Source organism: Panicum virgatum, chromosome 2K, assembly GCF_016808335.1.
Source record: "Panicum virgatum strain AP13 chromosome 2K, P.virgatum_v5, whole genome shotgun sequence".
NCBI classification, from domain to species: domain Eukaryota; kingdom Viridiplantae; phylum Streptophyta; class Magnoliopsida; order Poales; family Poaceae; genus Panicum; species Panicum virgatum.
Window position 1 is genome coordinate 45,100,211 of NC_053137.1, and position 16,605 is coordinate 45,116,815.

General features: G+C 57.9%; 2 protein-coding genes across 2 annotated transcripts; one reads left to right on the plus strand and one right to left on the minus strand.

Moving 5' to 3' along the window:
- Window positions 1–5,647: 5,647 nt before the first annotated feature.
- LOC120695346 (rootletin-like) lies at window positions 5,648–7,923 on the minus strand. Its single transcript, XM_039978621.1, has 4 exons — window positions 7,763–7,923; window positions 6,773–7,664; window positions 6,178–6,694; window positions 5,648–5,781 (listed from the first exon to the last, which is right to left on the minus strand). Exons 1-4 carry the CDS (start codon window positions 7,921–7,923, stop codon window positions 5,648–5,650), a joined length of 1,704 nt encoding a protein of 567 aa, XP_039834555.1.
- Window positions 7,924–8,617: 694 nt separating this feature from the next.
- Window positions 8,618–16,596, plus strand: LOC120695347 (probable E3 ubiquitin-protein ligase RNF144A-B). The gene is made up of 5 exons (XM_039978622.1): window positions 8,618–8,791; window positions 13,832–14,153; window positions 14,264–14,852; window positions 15,944–16,204; window positions 16,315–16,596. The coding sequence occupies exons 1-4, from the start codon at window positions 8,618–8,620 to the stop codon at window positions 16,020–16,022; spliced, it is 1,164 nt and encodes a 387-aa protein (XP_039834556.1). The 3' UTR covers window positions 16,023–16,204; window positions 16,315–16,596.
- The last annotated feature ends 9 nt before the right edge of the window (window positions 16,597–16,605 follow it).

Consider the following 16,605-nt stretch of genomic DNA (forward strand, 5'->3'; position numbering starts at 1 on the left):
GGGAAAGGAAAGGCAGCCGTAGCGCACGATGCGAAGGCACCCTTGGTGCACGACCGCATCAGAAAGGCTCCCGCAAGGGAGCAACTCCACGACACGCGCGGGCATGCTGGCGACGGCGACGCCCACTATGTCATCAACGGCAGGAAGTACACCCCTCGGCGGGGTGGACGCTTCGACCCCGAGCACGACAGGGGTGAGTCACCGGAGCCTCCGGGCACCCGGGTGTTCAGCCGGGAGATTCAAACTGCTTCTTTTCCCCCGCGCTTTCGACAACCCACTACCCTCGTCAAGTACTCGGGCGAGACCGATCCTACAGTCTGGCTCAACGACTACCGCCTAGCGTGCCAGCTGGGCGGTGCGACGGAAGACGCGGTAATCATCCGCAACCTCCCCCTTCACCTTGCTGACGCCACACGAACGTGGCTCGAGCACTTGCCCACGGACCAGATCCACAACTGGGCCGGCTTGGTCCATATCTTCGTGGGAAACTTCCAGGGCACATACGTGCCCTGGGAACTCCTGGGACCTCAAAGGGTGTCGCCAGAAGCCCAATGAGTCCCTTCGCGACTACGTGCGGTGCTTCTCCAAGCAGTGCACCGAGCTCCCCAGCGTCACCCACGTCGAGGTCATCAACGCCTTCCTCGAAGGCACGATGTGGAGGAACCTGGTGCACGAGCTTGCGTGAAGCCGTCCCGCCAACACCAACGAATTGTTCGATGCCGCCACTAACTATGCCACCGGCGAGGAGGCAGTTGGTGCCATTTTCGACGACAACCCAAACAAGCGCAAGGAAGATGCGCCCGCGGAGGGCAGCAACGCCAAGACCCATGCCCCCGCCAACAAAAAAAAGCAGGGGAGGAAAGGGAAGAAGCAGGCCCCACCAATCCAGCATGGACCAGGGCAGGCAGAAGACTCCGACGAGGCCTTCGTTGCCGTCCCGGACCGCAAAGGACCTCGAGGCCCCCCTCGAGGTGGAGGCGGCCTATTCGACGACATGCTGAAGAAACCGTGCCCTTACCACAAGGGCTCAGTCAACCACACCCTTGAGCAGTGTGAAATGCTCAAGAGGTACTACAACCGCGTCGAGCATCACGACGAGGACAAGAAGAAGGACGCTGGCGACAAAGGTGGAGATGACGAGTTCCCCCCGATGGAGAACACCTTCTTCATCTTTGGAGGACCAACGACGAACATGACCTCTCGGCAGCGCAAGCGTGAGCGCCGGGAAGTCTTCTCCGTCACCAAAGCCACGCCATCCTACCTCGATTGGTCGAAGGATACCATTTCCTTTGGCCACGAGGACCACCCCGACTACATCCCACACCCGGGACGGTACCCGCTCGTTGTCGACCCCATCATCGGCAACACCCGCTTCTCCAAGGTGCTCATGGACGGAGGAAGCAGCCTCAACATCATGTACGCCCACACCTTGGAGCTCATGGGGATTGGATTGAACAAGCTTCGCCCCAGCAAGTCGCCATTTCATGGCGTTGCGCCAGGGAAGCGAGTCCAGTCCCTCGGCCAGATCGATCTGCCAGTCTGATTCGGCACGGCAGCCAACTTCCGCAAGGAAGTACTCACCTTTGAGGTGGTGGGGTTTCGGGGATCCTATCATGCCATCCATGGTCGTCCCTGCTACACCAAGTTCATGGCTATCCCCAACTACACCTACCTCAAGCTGAAGATGCCGGATCCGAAGGGGGTCATCACTGTCGGCTCTTCGTTCGAGCTACCTACGAGTGCGACGTCGAGTGCGTCGAGCACGTGGAGGCTCAAGCGGAGGACGAGGCCCTCGCAGCCACCCTCAACAAAATGGCAGGAGAGGCCTTGGACTCCACGCACCGACACGTAGGAAACTTTGAATCTGCCGAGGGTATCAAGAAGGTGCCCCTCGACCCGAATCGCCCCGACGACAAGGCGTTGCAGATCAGCGCCACCCTCGACAGCAAATAGGAAGTGGTGCTCGTCGACTTTCTCCGCGCCAATGCAAACATCTTTGTGTGGAGCCCCTCGGATATGCCTGGCATACCGAGGGAGGTCACCGAGCACTCCCTTGATATCCGACCCATCTCCAAGCCGGTGAAACAACGCCTGCGGCTCTTCGACGAGCTCAAGCGCCGGGCGATCGGCGAGGAGCTGCAGAAACTTCTGGCGGCCGGATTCATCAAGGAAGTATTCCATCCCGAGTGGCTAGCTAATCCTGTATTAGTGAAGAAAAAGAATGGGAGTTGGCGGATGTGCGTAGACTATACTAGTTTAAATAAAGTATGTCCGAAGGTTCCCTTTCCTTTGCCACACATTGATCAAATCGTAGATTCAACTGCGGGATGTGAACTTTTATCCTTTCGGGGATCATATCGGGCGCAACGTAGAAGCATATGTCGACGACATCGTTGTCAAATCCAGGAAGGCGGACGACCTGGTTGCTGATCTCCGGATCGCATTCGATTGCCTAAGGGCCAAAGGGGTAAAACTCAACCCCGAGAAGTGCGTGTTCGGAGTCCCTCGAGGCATGCTCTTGGGCTTCATTGTCTCCCAGCGGGGCATCGAACCCAACCCTGACAAAGTCTCGGCCATCACTCGGATGGGACCTATCCGAGACCTAAAGGGGGTACAGAGGGTCATGGGATGCCTAGTGTCCCTTAGCCGATTCATCTCGCGACTCGGCGAGAAAGGCTTACCCCTGTATCGACTCCTGAGGAAGACTGAGCGCTTCACGTGGACCCCCGAAGCCTAAGAAGCCCTCGACAGGCTGAAGGCATCGCTCACTCACGCCCCCATTCATACACCACCCACGGATGGCGAGCCCCTCTATCTATACGTAGCCGCGATGACCCAAGTGGTCAGCGTGGTGGTCGTTGTCGAAAGACAAGAGGAGGGCCATGCTCTGCCCGTCCAACGGACGGTGTACTACATCAGCGAAGTGTTGTCTGAAACTAAGACACTCTATCCACAGATTCAGAAGCTGCTATACGCAGTGGTTTTGGCACGGCGCAAGCTACGCCACTACTTCGAGGCCCATCCCGTCACCATGGTCTCGTCTTTCCCTTTGGGAGAGATAGTTTGCAACAGGGAAGCCGAGGGTAGAATTGCCAAATGGTCTGTGGAGCTGATGGGAGAAACTCTTACCTATGCTCCCCGCAAAGCGATCAAGTCCCAAGTCTTGGCTGACTTCGTGGCTGAGTGGACGGACACTCAGCTACCCCCACCGCAAATCCAGGCTGAATGCTGGACCATGTACTTCGACGGGTCGGTGATAAAAATCGGCGCCGGTGCCAGCCTCCTCTTCATCTCGCCCCTCGGAGATCACATGCGATACGTAATACGCTTGCACTTCCCTGTGTCTAACAATATGGCGGAGTACGGGGCCCTCCTCAGCGGCCTCCGCATCGCCATCGAGCTCGGCGTCAGACGCCTCGACGTGCGCGATGACTCTCAACTCGTCATAGACCAAGTGATGAAGGAGTCTAGCTATCACGACCCGAAGATGGAGGCATACTGCAAAGCAGTACGCCGCCTCGAGGACAAATTCGACGGCCTAGAACTCAACCATTTCCCGCGCAAGTACAACGAGGACGCCGACGAACTAGCCAAGATCGCGTCGGGGCGGACCACCGTCCCCCCGAACATCTTCGCTCGCGACATCACCAAGCCCTCCGTCGAATTCAAGGATCCGGCAGAGCCAGGCCCCTCGACCACCGGGCCCTCCGGCGGGAACCCCCCGGCGGACGAGGCCGAGCCCATGGACATTGACTTCGGGACCACCTCCGCGGACGAGGCCGAAGCGATGGAGATCGACGAGGCCCCCACTTCACAAGATTGGCGCGTCCAGTACCTTGACTGGATGATTCGAGGGGTCCTACCCTCGAACCACGCTCAGGCGTGGCGCCTTGCCAGGCGGGCCAAGTCCTTCGTCTTAATCGACCATGAGCTATACAAACGCAGTCCCTCGAGCGTCTTGCAGCGATGCATCCCCGTCCCCCAGGGCAAGGAGCTAATCCGTGACATCCACGCTGGCACTTGCGGTCATCATGCCGCACCACGAACCCTCGTGGGTAACGCGTTTCGGCAAGGTTTTTACTGGCCCACCGCGGTCGCCGACGCCACCGACGTCGTGCGGACCTGCGAGGGTTGCCAGTTCTACGCTCGAAAAACACATCTCCCGGCCCATACTCTGCAGACCATCCCCATCACATGGCCGTTTGCCATGTGGGGACTACACCTCGTCGGTCCGCTGCAGAAGGTGCCCGGGGGCTTCACCCACTTGCTGGTGGCAGTCAACAAATTCTCCAAGTGGATCGAAGCTCGACCCATTGGCAAGATTAAATCCGAACAAGCCGTTCTGTTCTTCACCGACATCGTCTTCAGGTTCGGGGTCCCGAACTCGATCATCACCGACAACGGCACCTAGTTGACAAGCAAGAAGTTCTTGGCGTTCTGCGACAGTTTCCACATACGTGTGAACTGGTCGGCTGTGGCGCACCCACAGACGAACGGGCAAGTGGAGCGTGCCAATGGGATGATCCTCCAAGGACTGAAGCCAAGAATCTTCAACAAACTGAACAAGTTTGGCCGGAGATGGCTCACAGAGCTACCCTCGGTTATCTGGAGCCTGAGGACGACCCAAAGCAGAGCCACGGGCTTTACCCCGTTCTTCCTCGTCTATGGCGCCGAGGCCATACTCCCCACGGACTTGGAGTACGGGTCGCCAAGGCTCAAGGCATACTAAGAGCAGCAGAACCAGCGAGCTCGCGAAGACTCGCTGGATCAAGTGGACGAGGCTCGAGACGTGGCACTCCTGCACTCTGCGCGCTACCAGCAGTCTTTATGAAGATATCAAGCGCAGAGAGTCCGGCGCCGAGACCTCAACAAAGGGGACTTGGTGCTGAGGCTTCGACAAGACAATAGGGGCCACCACAAGCTCTCACCACCGTGGGAAGGCCCATACATCATCGCCGAGGTGCTCAAACCCGGCACGTACAAGCTGGCGAACGCAGACGGCAAAGTCTTCACCAATGCTTGGAACATACAGTAGCTACGTCGCTTCTATCCTTAGAGTTCCAAGCTATTTTGTACATCGTTTGTACTCGCATTTTCGATTTCCCGAAATAATAAAGAAGTATGCTTTACTTGTTTATTTTTGGGAACCTTCCGAACCCTTGAGGGCTCAAATGCACACGAACACTGAGGTACACTTGGCTTTACTCTCGGCAAAGCCAAGCCTCCCTCGGGGGCTACTACGGGGGGAACCCCCGAACGTCCCCAAAAATCGCCAATGTTTTTTCGAAAAACTTCCGTCTCGTCTCTACGCTTCTCGTACACTTGGAAAAAACGGACGCGAGGCATAAGCAACTACGGTACGGGGCCGGCCGAGTCGTGGGGCCGCCTACGCCTCCGGGATATGGCACCCCCCTCACCACCCTACGCCTATGTTGCTTATGAACGCGAAATTTCTCGCAGAAGTTTATCTAAGTCGCGTACGAGAACACGGAAGTAGAGTAAAGAAAACGAAGGCTCGAACGCACAAGGCCTCGATGGGCCACGCAGTCGATTTAACGAAAACGAATTTCTATATTCATAAATGCGATTACAAAGTGCGATTACAATTAATATTAATCTATTACATGGGCTCCGAGGCCCAGTCTATCTACAGGTTGTCATCCCCCCTCTGTGGATCTGCAACAGCATCGAACTCAGCTATCGGGGGGATGTCGGCTTCGAGCTTCTCGGCAAGCACCACGGCGAACTCTTCGGCGGCTGCATCGGCGTCGTCCATGATGGCTGACGCGGCATCCGCATCAGCATCGTCAGGAACCACGTACCCCGACGACACTCTCTGCAGGTCCATGAGGTAGTGCGTCGAGGCCACGGCAAGGGCGCGAAGGACACCGAGGCGAAAGGTGCTCTTGGCGTGCTCAGCGATCCGGCCACCTAGCGCTCGCAGGCGGCTGATCACCGAACTAACAGAGACGGCGCCCTCCCCCTCGACCTCCTGGCACACGCTCATGGCGGTTCGCTACAGGTCAGCGTATTCCGCCTGCGCCGCCATGAGCGCGGTGTTGACCGCCTCCTTTGCCGCAGTCTCGTCCGCCACTTGCTTCCTCAGCTCTGATCAAAGAAACGAGGGTAAGCTACGAACGGCTAGAACCCAACAACATCAAAATTTCGAACACTCACCTGCGATGCTCTTCTGCGCCTCCTCTCGTTGGACTCGGGCGGCCTCCTCGAGGGAACACAAGGAGTTTTCCTTCTCCTTGAGGGCGGCCTCCGCATTCCGGAGGGCCTCCTCCCTTTCCTCGAGAGCTTTGCCCTTCTCCTCGAGGGTCCCGGTGAGCGTGGCGACGGTTGCCCTTTCGCGCTGGAGCTCGGCTTCCTTGTCTTGGAGCTCGGCCTCCTTGCGCTGGAGTTCGGCTTCGTTCAGCTCGAACGCTGTCCTGGTGCGCTGCAGCTCGGCATTTTGCCCCTCGGCTTCCTGAGCCTTTTGCTCTGCTGCAGCCCTCTGGACGTCGCGCTCACCGGCGGTCCGCGCCAACTCCTCCTCCAGCGCCTGCTGACGCGCCTCCAGATCCGCCATCTTCGTGTTGGCGTCGACACTCCGGAGCACCAGGCTAGTGTTGTGTTGCCCAAGCCAGCGTACCTGGGAGTACAGCCGGGTCATCTCGGTGCTTTTCTCGCGCGAGATATCCCTCAGCCGCTGCAAGAGGAAAGGCGTGGGTAAAACAAATAAAATCAGGGCAAAAAATAAAATGATTCTCGGGGAGGAGCCGCTTACCTGGCTGATCTGATAATCTGTAGTTCGATGGAGCTGCAGGGTGCATTCGAGGTGGTTCTGAATCTGAGAACCCGCCTCGTACTGCGCCAGCCAGGCGGCCTCCTCCTCTCGCTCATCGCGGAGAAACTCCGAAGGGACCACAGACTGGATAATCGCCCCATGCTGGGGTCCCCCGGAAGTCCCCTCGTCGAGCACCTCCACGCAGGCCGACGTGAACTCAGCGATCTTGTTGGCGGCGCTTGCCGCAGCAGCGGGGTCAATGTCTCTCGAATCCCCGTATTCCTCGCTGCTGTCCGGCAGCTGCACCACCGGGATCACGCTGTTCGTCGCCGCCTGCACCGGCGCCATCGGCGCCGTCATCACCGCAATGACACCCTCGTCCCGGGCCTCTGCAGGCCCCGAGACGCAGGCTTCCTCCGCCACCGGCGCCCTCTGCTTTGACTCCTCCACGACTCCCTCGACCCCAGCCCCCGGGGGCCCGGGGACGAGGGTCACCGCTTCCGCCTGGCTGGCGGGGCGCTCCTGCGCACCCCCACCAGATCCTTCTTCTGTGACCGGCCGGGCGGCGCTATCCGTGTCGCCCCGACCGGTCTCAGCTCCGACGTCCGGCTGGGCAGCGTCATCTGCACCGCCCCGGCCGGCCCCCCCCACGGTATCAGCCGGAGCGGCTACCCCAGCTCCGCTCTGGCCGGCGTCACTCCCCTTCCCAGGTGCTCGAGCCTGTTGGGCCGCCTGGGCCCCGCGAGCCATTGCCTCTCGTAACTTCGCGGCCTCCGCCACGATATCCACGACGGGCAGGGCCTGTGGCGCCGAGTGCGGCGTGGCTCGCGCCCCGGTCTTGAGGGCTTTGGTCGGCGCGAGCTGGGCGGCGTCTTTGGCAACGGCCCCGGAGCTGGAAATCGGGGAAGGAAAGCTGAGGTTAGCAGGATTGGGGGAGCGATCTAACGAATACAACAAACAAAACCGAAAACACTTACCTGGACCGGGCACTCATGCTGCATTTGCCCCGTGCCACTCTTTCGGGCCCGAGGCACGCCGACGCCCCTCGACGACTGATCCGAGGGTGTCACCCTCGGAGCAGCCTGAGGCCTCGAGGCCGTCTGCGCGGGCGCCCCCGCGCTCGCCGCGGACCCGTCGCCGCCCGTCGACATCGTGGGCGCGGGGACCCCCTCGCCCGCTGCTCGCAGAGGCGACCCCCGCTCCGCCACGGATGCAGATGATCCTCCACCCACCACCGGTGCAGGAGACCCTCGTCCCGCCGCTGGCGTGGGCGACCTCCCCTCCGTCCCCGTGAGGGGCGGGTCCGCCAATGACTCTGGTGCGGGCCTCGCCTCATGCGGTGTCGCTGGCGTGTCCTCGTCGCCGGCCTCTTGATAGACCGGCGGGGAATCCGCACCTGTTGCCGCCTCGCCACCACCCGAAAGGTGGGCCTCGGCATCCGAGGCGTCCTTCTCCTCCTCGTCTGTGGACTCGGGCGTGGCAGACCACGGCTTCCCCTCCGCGCGAGCGATCTTGCACGCCTTGTCATGCTTCACTTTCCTCTTCCTCTTCCTCTCAGCGGTAGCCTCTGCTGCCTCCTTCCGCTCTTCACCGCCTCCGCATGGAGGCGGTTGATCTCGTGTTCCTACGGGACCGCAGGCCTCGAGGGGTGGCACTTCAATCCCTGCAAAACACAACCAAGTCGAAGTCAAGAGGCAGGGAAAGGAACAGCACAAGTCGACAACGAATCCAGAATCAAGACTCACCAGAGAAATGTACCCCGGCTCGGGGTGCATCTTGATCCTCCAAAGATCCTCGGGGTCTTAGGGGAACACCACCACCGCGCTCCTCGCCCTCCGGGCAGCGATGTCCCGGGGGAGCAGCTCGACCGACGTCCTCGAGCCCGAGGCCCGGGCCCCGGGGGTGAGCTTGAAGATCGGTAGGACCCTCTCCATGAGAGGGATCACCCTCTGCCGGTGGAAATTCGCGATGACGGCAGCCGCCATCAACCCTCTTCGATCCAGGTGCTCCAACGCGTCGGTGAGGACCTTGAGCCTGGCTTGATGCGCTGGGGGTGATACCCCCCAGTCCCACTTCTCAGGCCTCTCCCGGAGCACCCCGTTGGTGAACGCCGGGAGCTTGCTGCTGAAGTTGCGCAGGTAGAACCACCCGCGAGTCCACCCGGCTCGAGATGTAGAGGTTCTTCCGGCTCGGGCGCAGATGCTGCATCAAGCCTCCGGCGTGCGCGAACCGCTTCGGCTGCCTCCGCATGTTCTCGACGAAGAGCTCGCCGCGGAAGAGGTGGATCCACAGATCCCAGTGCGCCTCGATCCCCAAATATCCCTCGCAGATGGCGACGAAGACCGCTGCCTGCGAGATGGAGTTGGGGCTGAAGTTGTGCAGCTCCGCTCCATAGTAGTCGCACAATGCCCGCATGAATCGACCCACGGGAACGCCGAATCCCTGCTCGTGGAGCCGCACGAGGCTCATGACGTAGCCCGCGGGGGGATTCGGCTCTGTCTCCTCCGGCCGCGGGGAGATCCACGCCGGCGCCCCTGAGTTGGGGTTCAGTGGAAGCAGCCTGTCCTCGACTAGCCGCTCCAAAACCGCCTCGGTGGCGGTGGATCTTCCCCACGGCAACGGCTCCTGGGCATCCGCCATTGCTTCAGACAAAGGGGGGACGCGGGGAGGCAAGCTCTGCGGTGGCTGAGGTGCGCTCTCGCTTTCCTTCCTCTACTTCCTCTCGCTCTCGGCTACGTGCTCAGAATGCAGGGGAGGCGAAGAGCGCAAGGGAGGCGAAGGCAAGTGTCCAGGTGAGCCCAAAACAACCCCTTCTCTCGTTTTTATTTCACCACGACGCGCGGATATGCCGCCGCGGCCCGAATCCGCCACATTCAATGCGGTAGATTTTGCCGTCACTAACGGACGGGTCCCTCGACCACGGAGTCTCCCACGCGTGCACTCGGCCATAATCACGGCGCGATAATCAACAGGCGCAGCGCGACTGTTGCGCTGTTCCATCCGTCAGCCGCCGCCCACGCAGTTTCGTCTACCCGAGGTAGCCGCCTGAAAAGGCGCGCCGCGCCCGCACCGCACCGCACGAATTGGGCCACGTCGCCCACGACCAGCGGAAGACCTGCGCACACGACTAGCGACTCCGCGCCGCTTGCGAACCGTGACGGAATATTCCTTTCGGGGGTACTTCACCCTCGAGGGAATCCTATTCCGAGGCCTTACTGATCAGGGGTTCGAAGCCTGGCCCGTCGAGGGTTCGACAGGCGCCCCAGATCGCCAGAGTCAGGGACTGCATGGACGTGCCATACAAGCTACCCTCGAACGCGGAGTTCGAGATGTCCTACGCAGTGTTCAAGGCCGGCCGAGGGTGCCTAGAAGGGGGATCCCATCGAGGGAGAGCATCGAGCCCTCGGACCCTATCGAATGGGTCTGAGCCCCGCCTAGCGAACCTTTGCGAGCGCTTTATGTGACGTGTCCACGGACCACGAGCCGACCCTTATCGAATGGGGCACGGACGTCCACTTGAACTACCCGATAACAGCTCACCGAAGCAGCCATAGCTCGCGGCCCGGGCATGGGTAGCATGGTGCGCTTCACCCCTCCTCCCTGTGGAAGTGTGACGAGGGTCGTAACCAAAGTTGAGGGTCCCCTGAATGCCTTCACATAGGCCGGGGCTCGGGGGCTCCTCGCACACCGCGGCTCAGGCCGCACCCTCGAATAGGTCGACGACCGTCGATTGTGAGGTTCCGTGTGTCTAACCAAAACTCCCACTCTTAACGCTCGCCTGCCTGATAGTTAAGCTGAACGCTGGGTCGCTATGCCAGCACGGAGAATGCCGAGGGCAGCTGAAAGAGTGCCGATGCCGGCTGAAAAAGACGCTGGTCGGCCACCCCAGTAAAGCAACCATGCGGAGCGACGTTTATAGCCCTTGGACGAGTACAAACACTCCTCCAAGGCCTCGGGGGCTACACCCGCGGGTGCGCTCACGCGCCCCCACGGAGGAAACTTCACACATTCGAGGACCGAAATCTCCTACAGGGGTGGCACCCACCCATACACTTTCGGTCGTCCTCTCCGCGAAGGAGAAGGAGACTTCATTGCTCTTTACAAACAAAAATTACAAAGGGCTACCGGCTTAAAGCCGTCGAAAAGTACAAACGCATTGCCACCTGCGTGGCAATTTTCCCTGTCTTGGGGAGGAGCAAGCGACGAAGAAGAGCACCGAGCCCCTGGTTGGCGCGACGGCCAGGCTGCTAGGGATGCGAGGAACAGAACCCAGACCGCACGGGTCCAGCGGGATGCTCTCCTCGCAAGCTTTCTTCTAGCATCTCCTCCACCGAAGACCATGCAGGGGGTCGAGCTGGCGGACAGCACCCTCCACACCGTCTCCCTGAGAGCAACCTTGTCGCCTGGGGGGACGATGCGAAGAACAGCCACCAAACCAGGCACTAACGCCATGGTCAGGCGTCTCCATCCCCCTTCAGGCTAGGGGACATCGCAGGAGCAGGACCCCACGGGCCCAATGCTCTTCTGCTAGTCCCACTGAAGCTGAGGGATGGTGCGCACACCCTCTCCGGCTTTCCCCCGCCGCTCGCAAGCATTCTTCTAGCACCAAAGCCTAAAAAAGCCAGGCCACCCCGTCTGGGGGCCGGACGTGAAAGGCAAAGGAAAACATTACAAGACTTAGGCGATGCTAGAAGTAGGAGCAGGGAAGTTGGAGAACAAAGGGAACCCCACGACCCCTATTTATAGCTGCGCCGGGCGCCAAGCTTCAAGCCTGTCGGAGGGCGAAGGCTTGGACCGCCCGTGATGGCGCGGCCCTCCACGAGCGAAAGATACCCTCGGTCACCTTGCCGAGACGCGACGGGACAAAATAAAGCCGGGTCCCTGGACGCTAAGCGGCACAGTATCGGCCCAGGCCGACCGCCCTCAAACGGCGCGTCGCAAGGCGACTAGGGAAAGCGGGGCCGAGGCCCTGAGCGCGGGACAGCGCGACGAAAGCACCAGCTGCTGAGCAGCAGGCGCCATCATCGCCCTGGCCCACTCAGCACACGGATGCGTCTCGTCCCCGGAACAAACCAAAAAGGCATGCGCCTCGAAGTACTCTCCCCGCAGGCGCACTACCCCGACCGACGAGTTGTCACATCCGCTGGGCCGGCACCCAGGTGCGCCTGGCGGGTGCACAGCACCGATTGATCACATCAAGGGGGAAAATCGCCGAAATACCCTTTGGCCGATTCCCTTGACTCGACCAAAGCCCCGGGGGCTACTGTCGGGTACCACGATTAGGGACACCCTAATCGGGGTACTAAGATCACTTTGAAAAACGCAAACACATGTTAGGCGACTGAGCCTGCGAAGGCCCACGGCCTCCTTCCCATCCGGAAGAAAGGAAAGGACTCAAAGAAGCCCAGCATGCGGCCCATTCGCACCCCCCTCAGACCCGCGGGGCGATCTCCGCCTCGCTCGAGGGCTCCCATCGAGACCCTCGACTGTGCCCCGCATCTCCGCCTCGCTCGAGGGTAGAGAATCTCCCCTCGAGCGGGCAAAACATCTCCGCCTCGCTCGACGGTAGCGAACCTACCCTCGAGCAGGTGACTCACCTCCGCCTCGCTCGAGGCCACCCCTCGGCGTATAGGACAAACGGCCCTGCCGCTCACCCGCCCGTCGTACGGAGGCATTAAAGGCCAACCACTCCTCCACAGCGCCCAGGACAGACGGCGTCAGGCCGCCATTCCTCACAGTGGCTGTGACCGGAGTCCCGTCCGCCAACTTCGGTCATTGCTCCGCCATCCCGGACGCTGTGGCAGCACTGTGGGACCTGCGACGCGGGACAAGACGCGCTCGGCACAGTTTCTGTTACTATTCTGCCAACTCCTGCTGTCCGGACTCCACCTCACCATGCGTATGGCCCCGGGCCCGCCTCCTGCTTGGGAAGGGGTCCGGCGTCACCACGTGCCCCCCGAAGAGGGATGCCCAACACTAGCAGCCGGAGGCCCGGACCTCCCCCCTCGAGGGGTCCGGGACCTCCACGTATCTCCCGGACCTCCTAGTGTGCACGCCAGCACTCCGTCCAGGGGGTCCGGGACCGCCGCATGCCCCGCTAGTGCACACGAGACCCTGACCTGCAGGGCCCATGGAACGCCACTACGCCACGTTTGGAGGACTGTACACCCTACAGCGATGACCACGCCGCTTGCTGGGGCTGGTAGGACGCCGGCGCGATCTCCGCAAGACAAAGGACGATACCCAAAACGACTGTCACGCCCGACGTCATGCCCCACAGTGTACTTCCTACAGTGTTCGACCACTGCACCCCTGCAATTCGGGGGAAACGATGACTTCCACGTTCCCCTGCTCATATATCCCGCCCCTCCTTGTAACTATAAAAGGAGGAGGCGGGCTTCCTTTAAGGGGGATGGTCACCTACATTCGCGATCATCGTCACACTCTCAGCACCACTGAGCACTCACCTCAACCGACTCCCCCTCTAGCAGAGACCTGGGAGCCTCCCTCCCTCTCTCGCCTCGCTTGTACCCCCTACTACAAGCACTCCGGGTGCAAGATAATACAGTGCCCTCGCACACCCTCTTGCTGGACGTACGGCCCCGCGGCCGGAACCAGGATAAACCCGTGCGTTACTGTGTTGCCCCTTGCATCAACATCTGGGACGAGGAAACACGCAGCGTTTACTAGTTGGGATCCGGACCCCCAGTTCAGGACACCGACACTCGACGACTCACCGCCCGCGCTGTCGCCTCCGTCCTCATTCCGCGCGACAATGTCAGAGTTCACTAAAAAATAAATTAGTAACACATGCAAGAGATCTCAAAATCAATGGATAAGAAGCTGGAGTACTCATCCAACCCATAGCTACCTCAATTCACCGAAAATCGGGGCCCATCTACACTGGAAGCAGCCCGCACACTTGCCATACGCGGCAACGTCCGTGAGCATTTCTAGTTCTTCACTGTTCTTGCCGCGGCCCGGCCTGGTTGACGAACCGGCCCACATCAAACTCTCACATCTTACCGAGAGAGAGAGCACGTGAACTGCCTGCCGTAGTGCCCGTGCCCCCCGCCCACAAGGCTCAAGCTCAACCCCTCGTCGGCCAAGGAGGCCGCCGCCGCCGACGGCGACCCGTACGTCCCCATCTACATCTCCTCCGACGAGGAGGACGGACAAGCGCACGCCTACTTCGCCCAGTCGTACAGCCCCGAGGAGATCGAGATCCAGGAGGCCATCCTCCTCTCCCTCGACCCCTCGCGCGCCCCGGCCGCCACCGCCTCCTCATCCGCCTCCCTCTCCTCTTCTCGCCCCACCGGCGTCTCCAATCCCAGAGAACCCTCTCCCGACCGGAAGGGGAAGCGCCAGATTTCTTCGGAAGGTACCTGTTCACCGTCTCGGATGAATCTTTAATTCTTCACACTTGATACCTAGATGCATGCGATTCACTTGGTTCCGCCCTAACCCGTCTGATCTGATGCAATGTGGAAGACGGCTCGAACGGCCGCAGGAAGAAGCGCTCCAAGCGCAGCCGCTTCCACTGTGCCATCTGCTTTGAGATGGTTGAGATTTCAGAGAAGTTTGTTGTGAGCCACTGCGCCCACGCGTTCTGCAACAGCTGCGTCGGGAGGTACGTCGCCGGGAAGATCGCCGAGAACGTGGCCGTGGTCGAGTGCCCTGACCCCGGGTGCGAGGAGGGCGTGGTCGAGATGGATCTGTGCCGGGATATCGTCCCGCCTGAACTGTTTGACCGGTGGAACGTCGCGCTGTGCGAGAACATGCTGGGGGATGATAAGTTGTACTGCCCGTTCAAGGATTGCTCGGCGTTGTTGATCAATAATGGCACAGTGAAGATCAGGGAAACAGAGTGCCCACACTGCCACCGACTGTTCTGCGCTCGCTGCCGTGTGCCATGGCACGATGGGATCAAATGCAAGGCGTTCAGGAACCTTGGGGATGATGAGAAGGGGGAGGATGATCTGACGCTTAAGAAGCTCGCTGACAAAAAGAAATGGCAGAGGTGCCCCAAGTGCAAGATGTATGTCTCCAGAAGGTCTGGGTGCTTACTAATTAAGTGCAGGTATGTTGCAGTTCAGATTCCTTTCTATGATGTCTACAGTAATGTAGTACGAAAATAGTGCGAAAGACAGTAGGGTTACAAGTTGGCAAAATTTGATTTACTATTTATGTATTGTACACTAAAGGAGATGAGGAAGTCTGACAAGAAAGGAGTGAAAGAAATTACCACTCTTGTGGAATAGAATACCATCTCCCTACACTTGTAGACACGTCAAATCTAACTTTTTTGAACATCTTCCGCTTTTCCTTACTCATCTATGTGGTAGCGACACTAACGTTAGCTGATGTTCTGTACTTAGTGACGGATGGTCATAATTACACGGTCTGAAATATATGTGTAGTGCTTTTCAGGTTCTGTCATAGTGGAGCTAGGCAACAGGCATCTTTGATTACTATTTATGTGTAGTACAATGACAAAGCTAGGAGCTTGTTTGATTGCTGACTTTCTTTCCCAAACAGCATATTTTGCTTTTACTGTTTCATAGTTGCTCTCATAGGGAATTATTGAATGTACTCTCGTGATTGTAAGTAAACAATTTATTTTGTCCATCACTTCAGAGAATGATTAAAACTATTCCTTATGTATATTTGTAAATTTTTACAGCCACGAATGCTGAAAATGAGGGAAATCAAATGATGTTTAAACTTATAATTTGAATTAGGAAAAACAACATTAGCTTGTATTCACGCACTATTTTTTGTTGTAAGACTAGCAAAGTATATTCCTCCCTATTCTGTATTAAAGGGATGGAATATTCGACTACTTCTCATTTGTCTTGTTTGGAAATGCCATGAGTAGGTCATTTAAGTGAAACTAAGGTTGTATTTGTCATGAAAACCAACTTCTAACAGCCAGTCATTTGCCAAATGTGGTGGGGATCTGGGTTGGGTAAAGTGTTATTTCCTATCAAGTTATGGGCTTTATACCACCTTCTGTCAAGTGTTTTTGTTGTTGGCTGGTTCGAATTAGGAGCTGTATCAATTTTACATTGCAGGTTCTCTGAACACCAGACATGTTAAATGTTGTTGCTGGTATTCGTTTAGTACTTTAATCTCCATGTCACTAACACATACTTTGTTCTGTTTTTTAAGGTGTAAGCAGTACTTCTGTTACAACTGTGCAGCCCCAATGGACAAGAAAGTTCACTATTGCAATAATTGCAGGCGCTAGAGAAAGGTGTACCCATACCGTGCAAACTCTGTACATAGCTTTTGGTTAGTAGACTGTGGTAGTGGAAGCAACTACCACCTTCCATCCTTTATTATCTTGCCGAACTGCAAGAGTTCATCTGCTGAATTGATCCTTATAATCGTGCATATTGATATTGATCAATTCACAGGAATGCTTTTATGGTATATTCTCATAATCTTTTTTTTAATTCTAAAGTAGTTCAATCCAGTATATAACAGAAGCGCAAGAAAAAGCACTTTATTGAATTTCCTTGTTGAATTGGTTTGATCAGCTGCAAGAAAGGACAACTTTGGTCGATTATTAATTGATTGGCGGTTGAGTTGGAGTTCATGTGGAACACTGAAGCCCTCCTTGTGACTATACGAATTTAGTTCATCTTGGTTTACCTTGTCCGAAAAATTCTTAGACTCCACTGAAAATTTTGCTTTTGATTAATTTTGCAGTGTCATGTTGGTTGGAAATGTTCTTTTGATTCTCTGTATGCCCAAGGTATCAATGTATCATTACAGTTTCGTGGGTTGCAAAGAGGCTTGGAACATACAATTGTATGGCATCAATATGT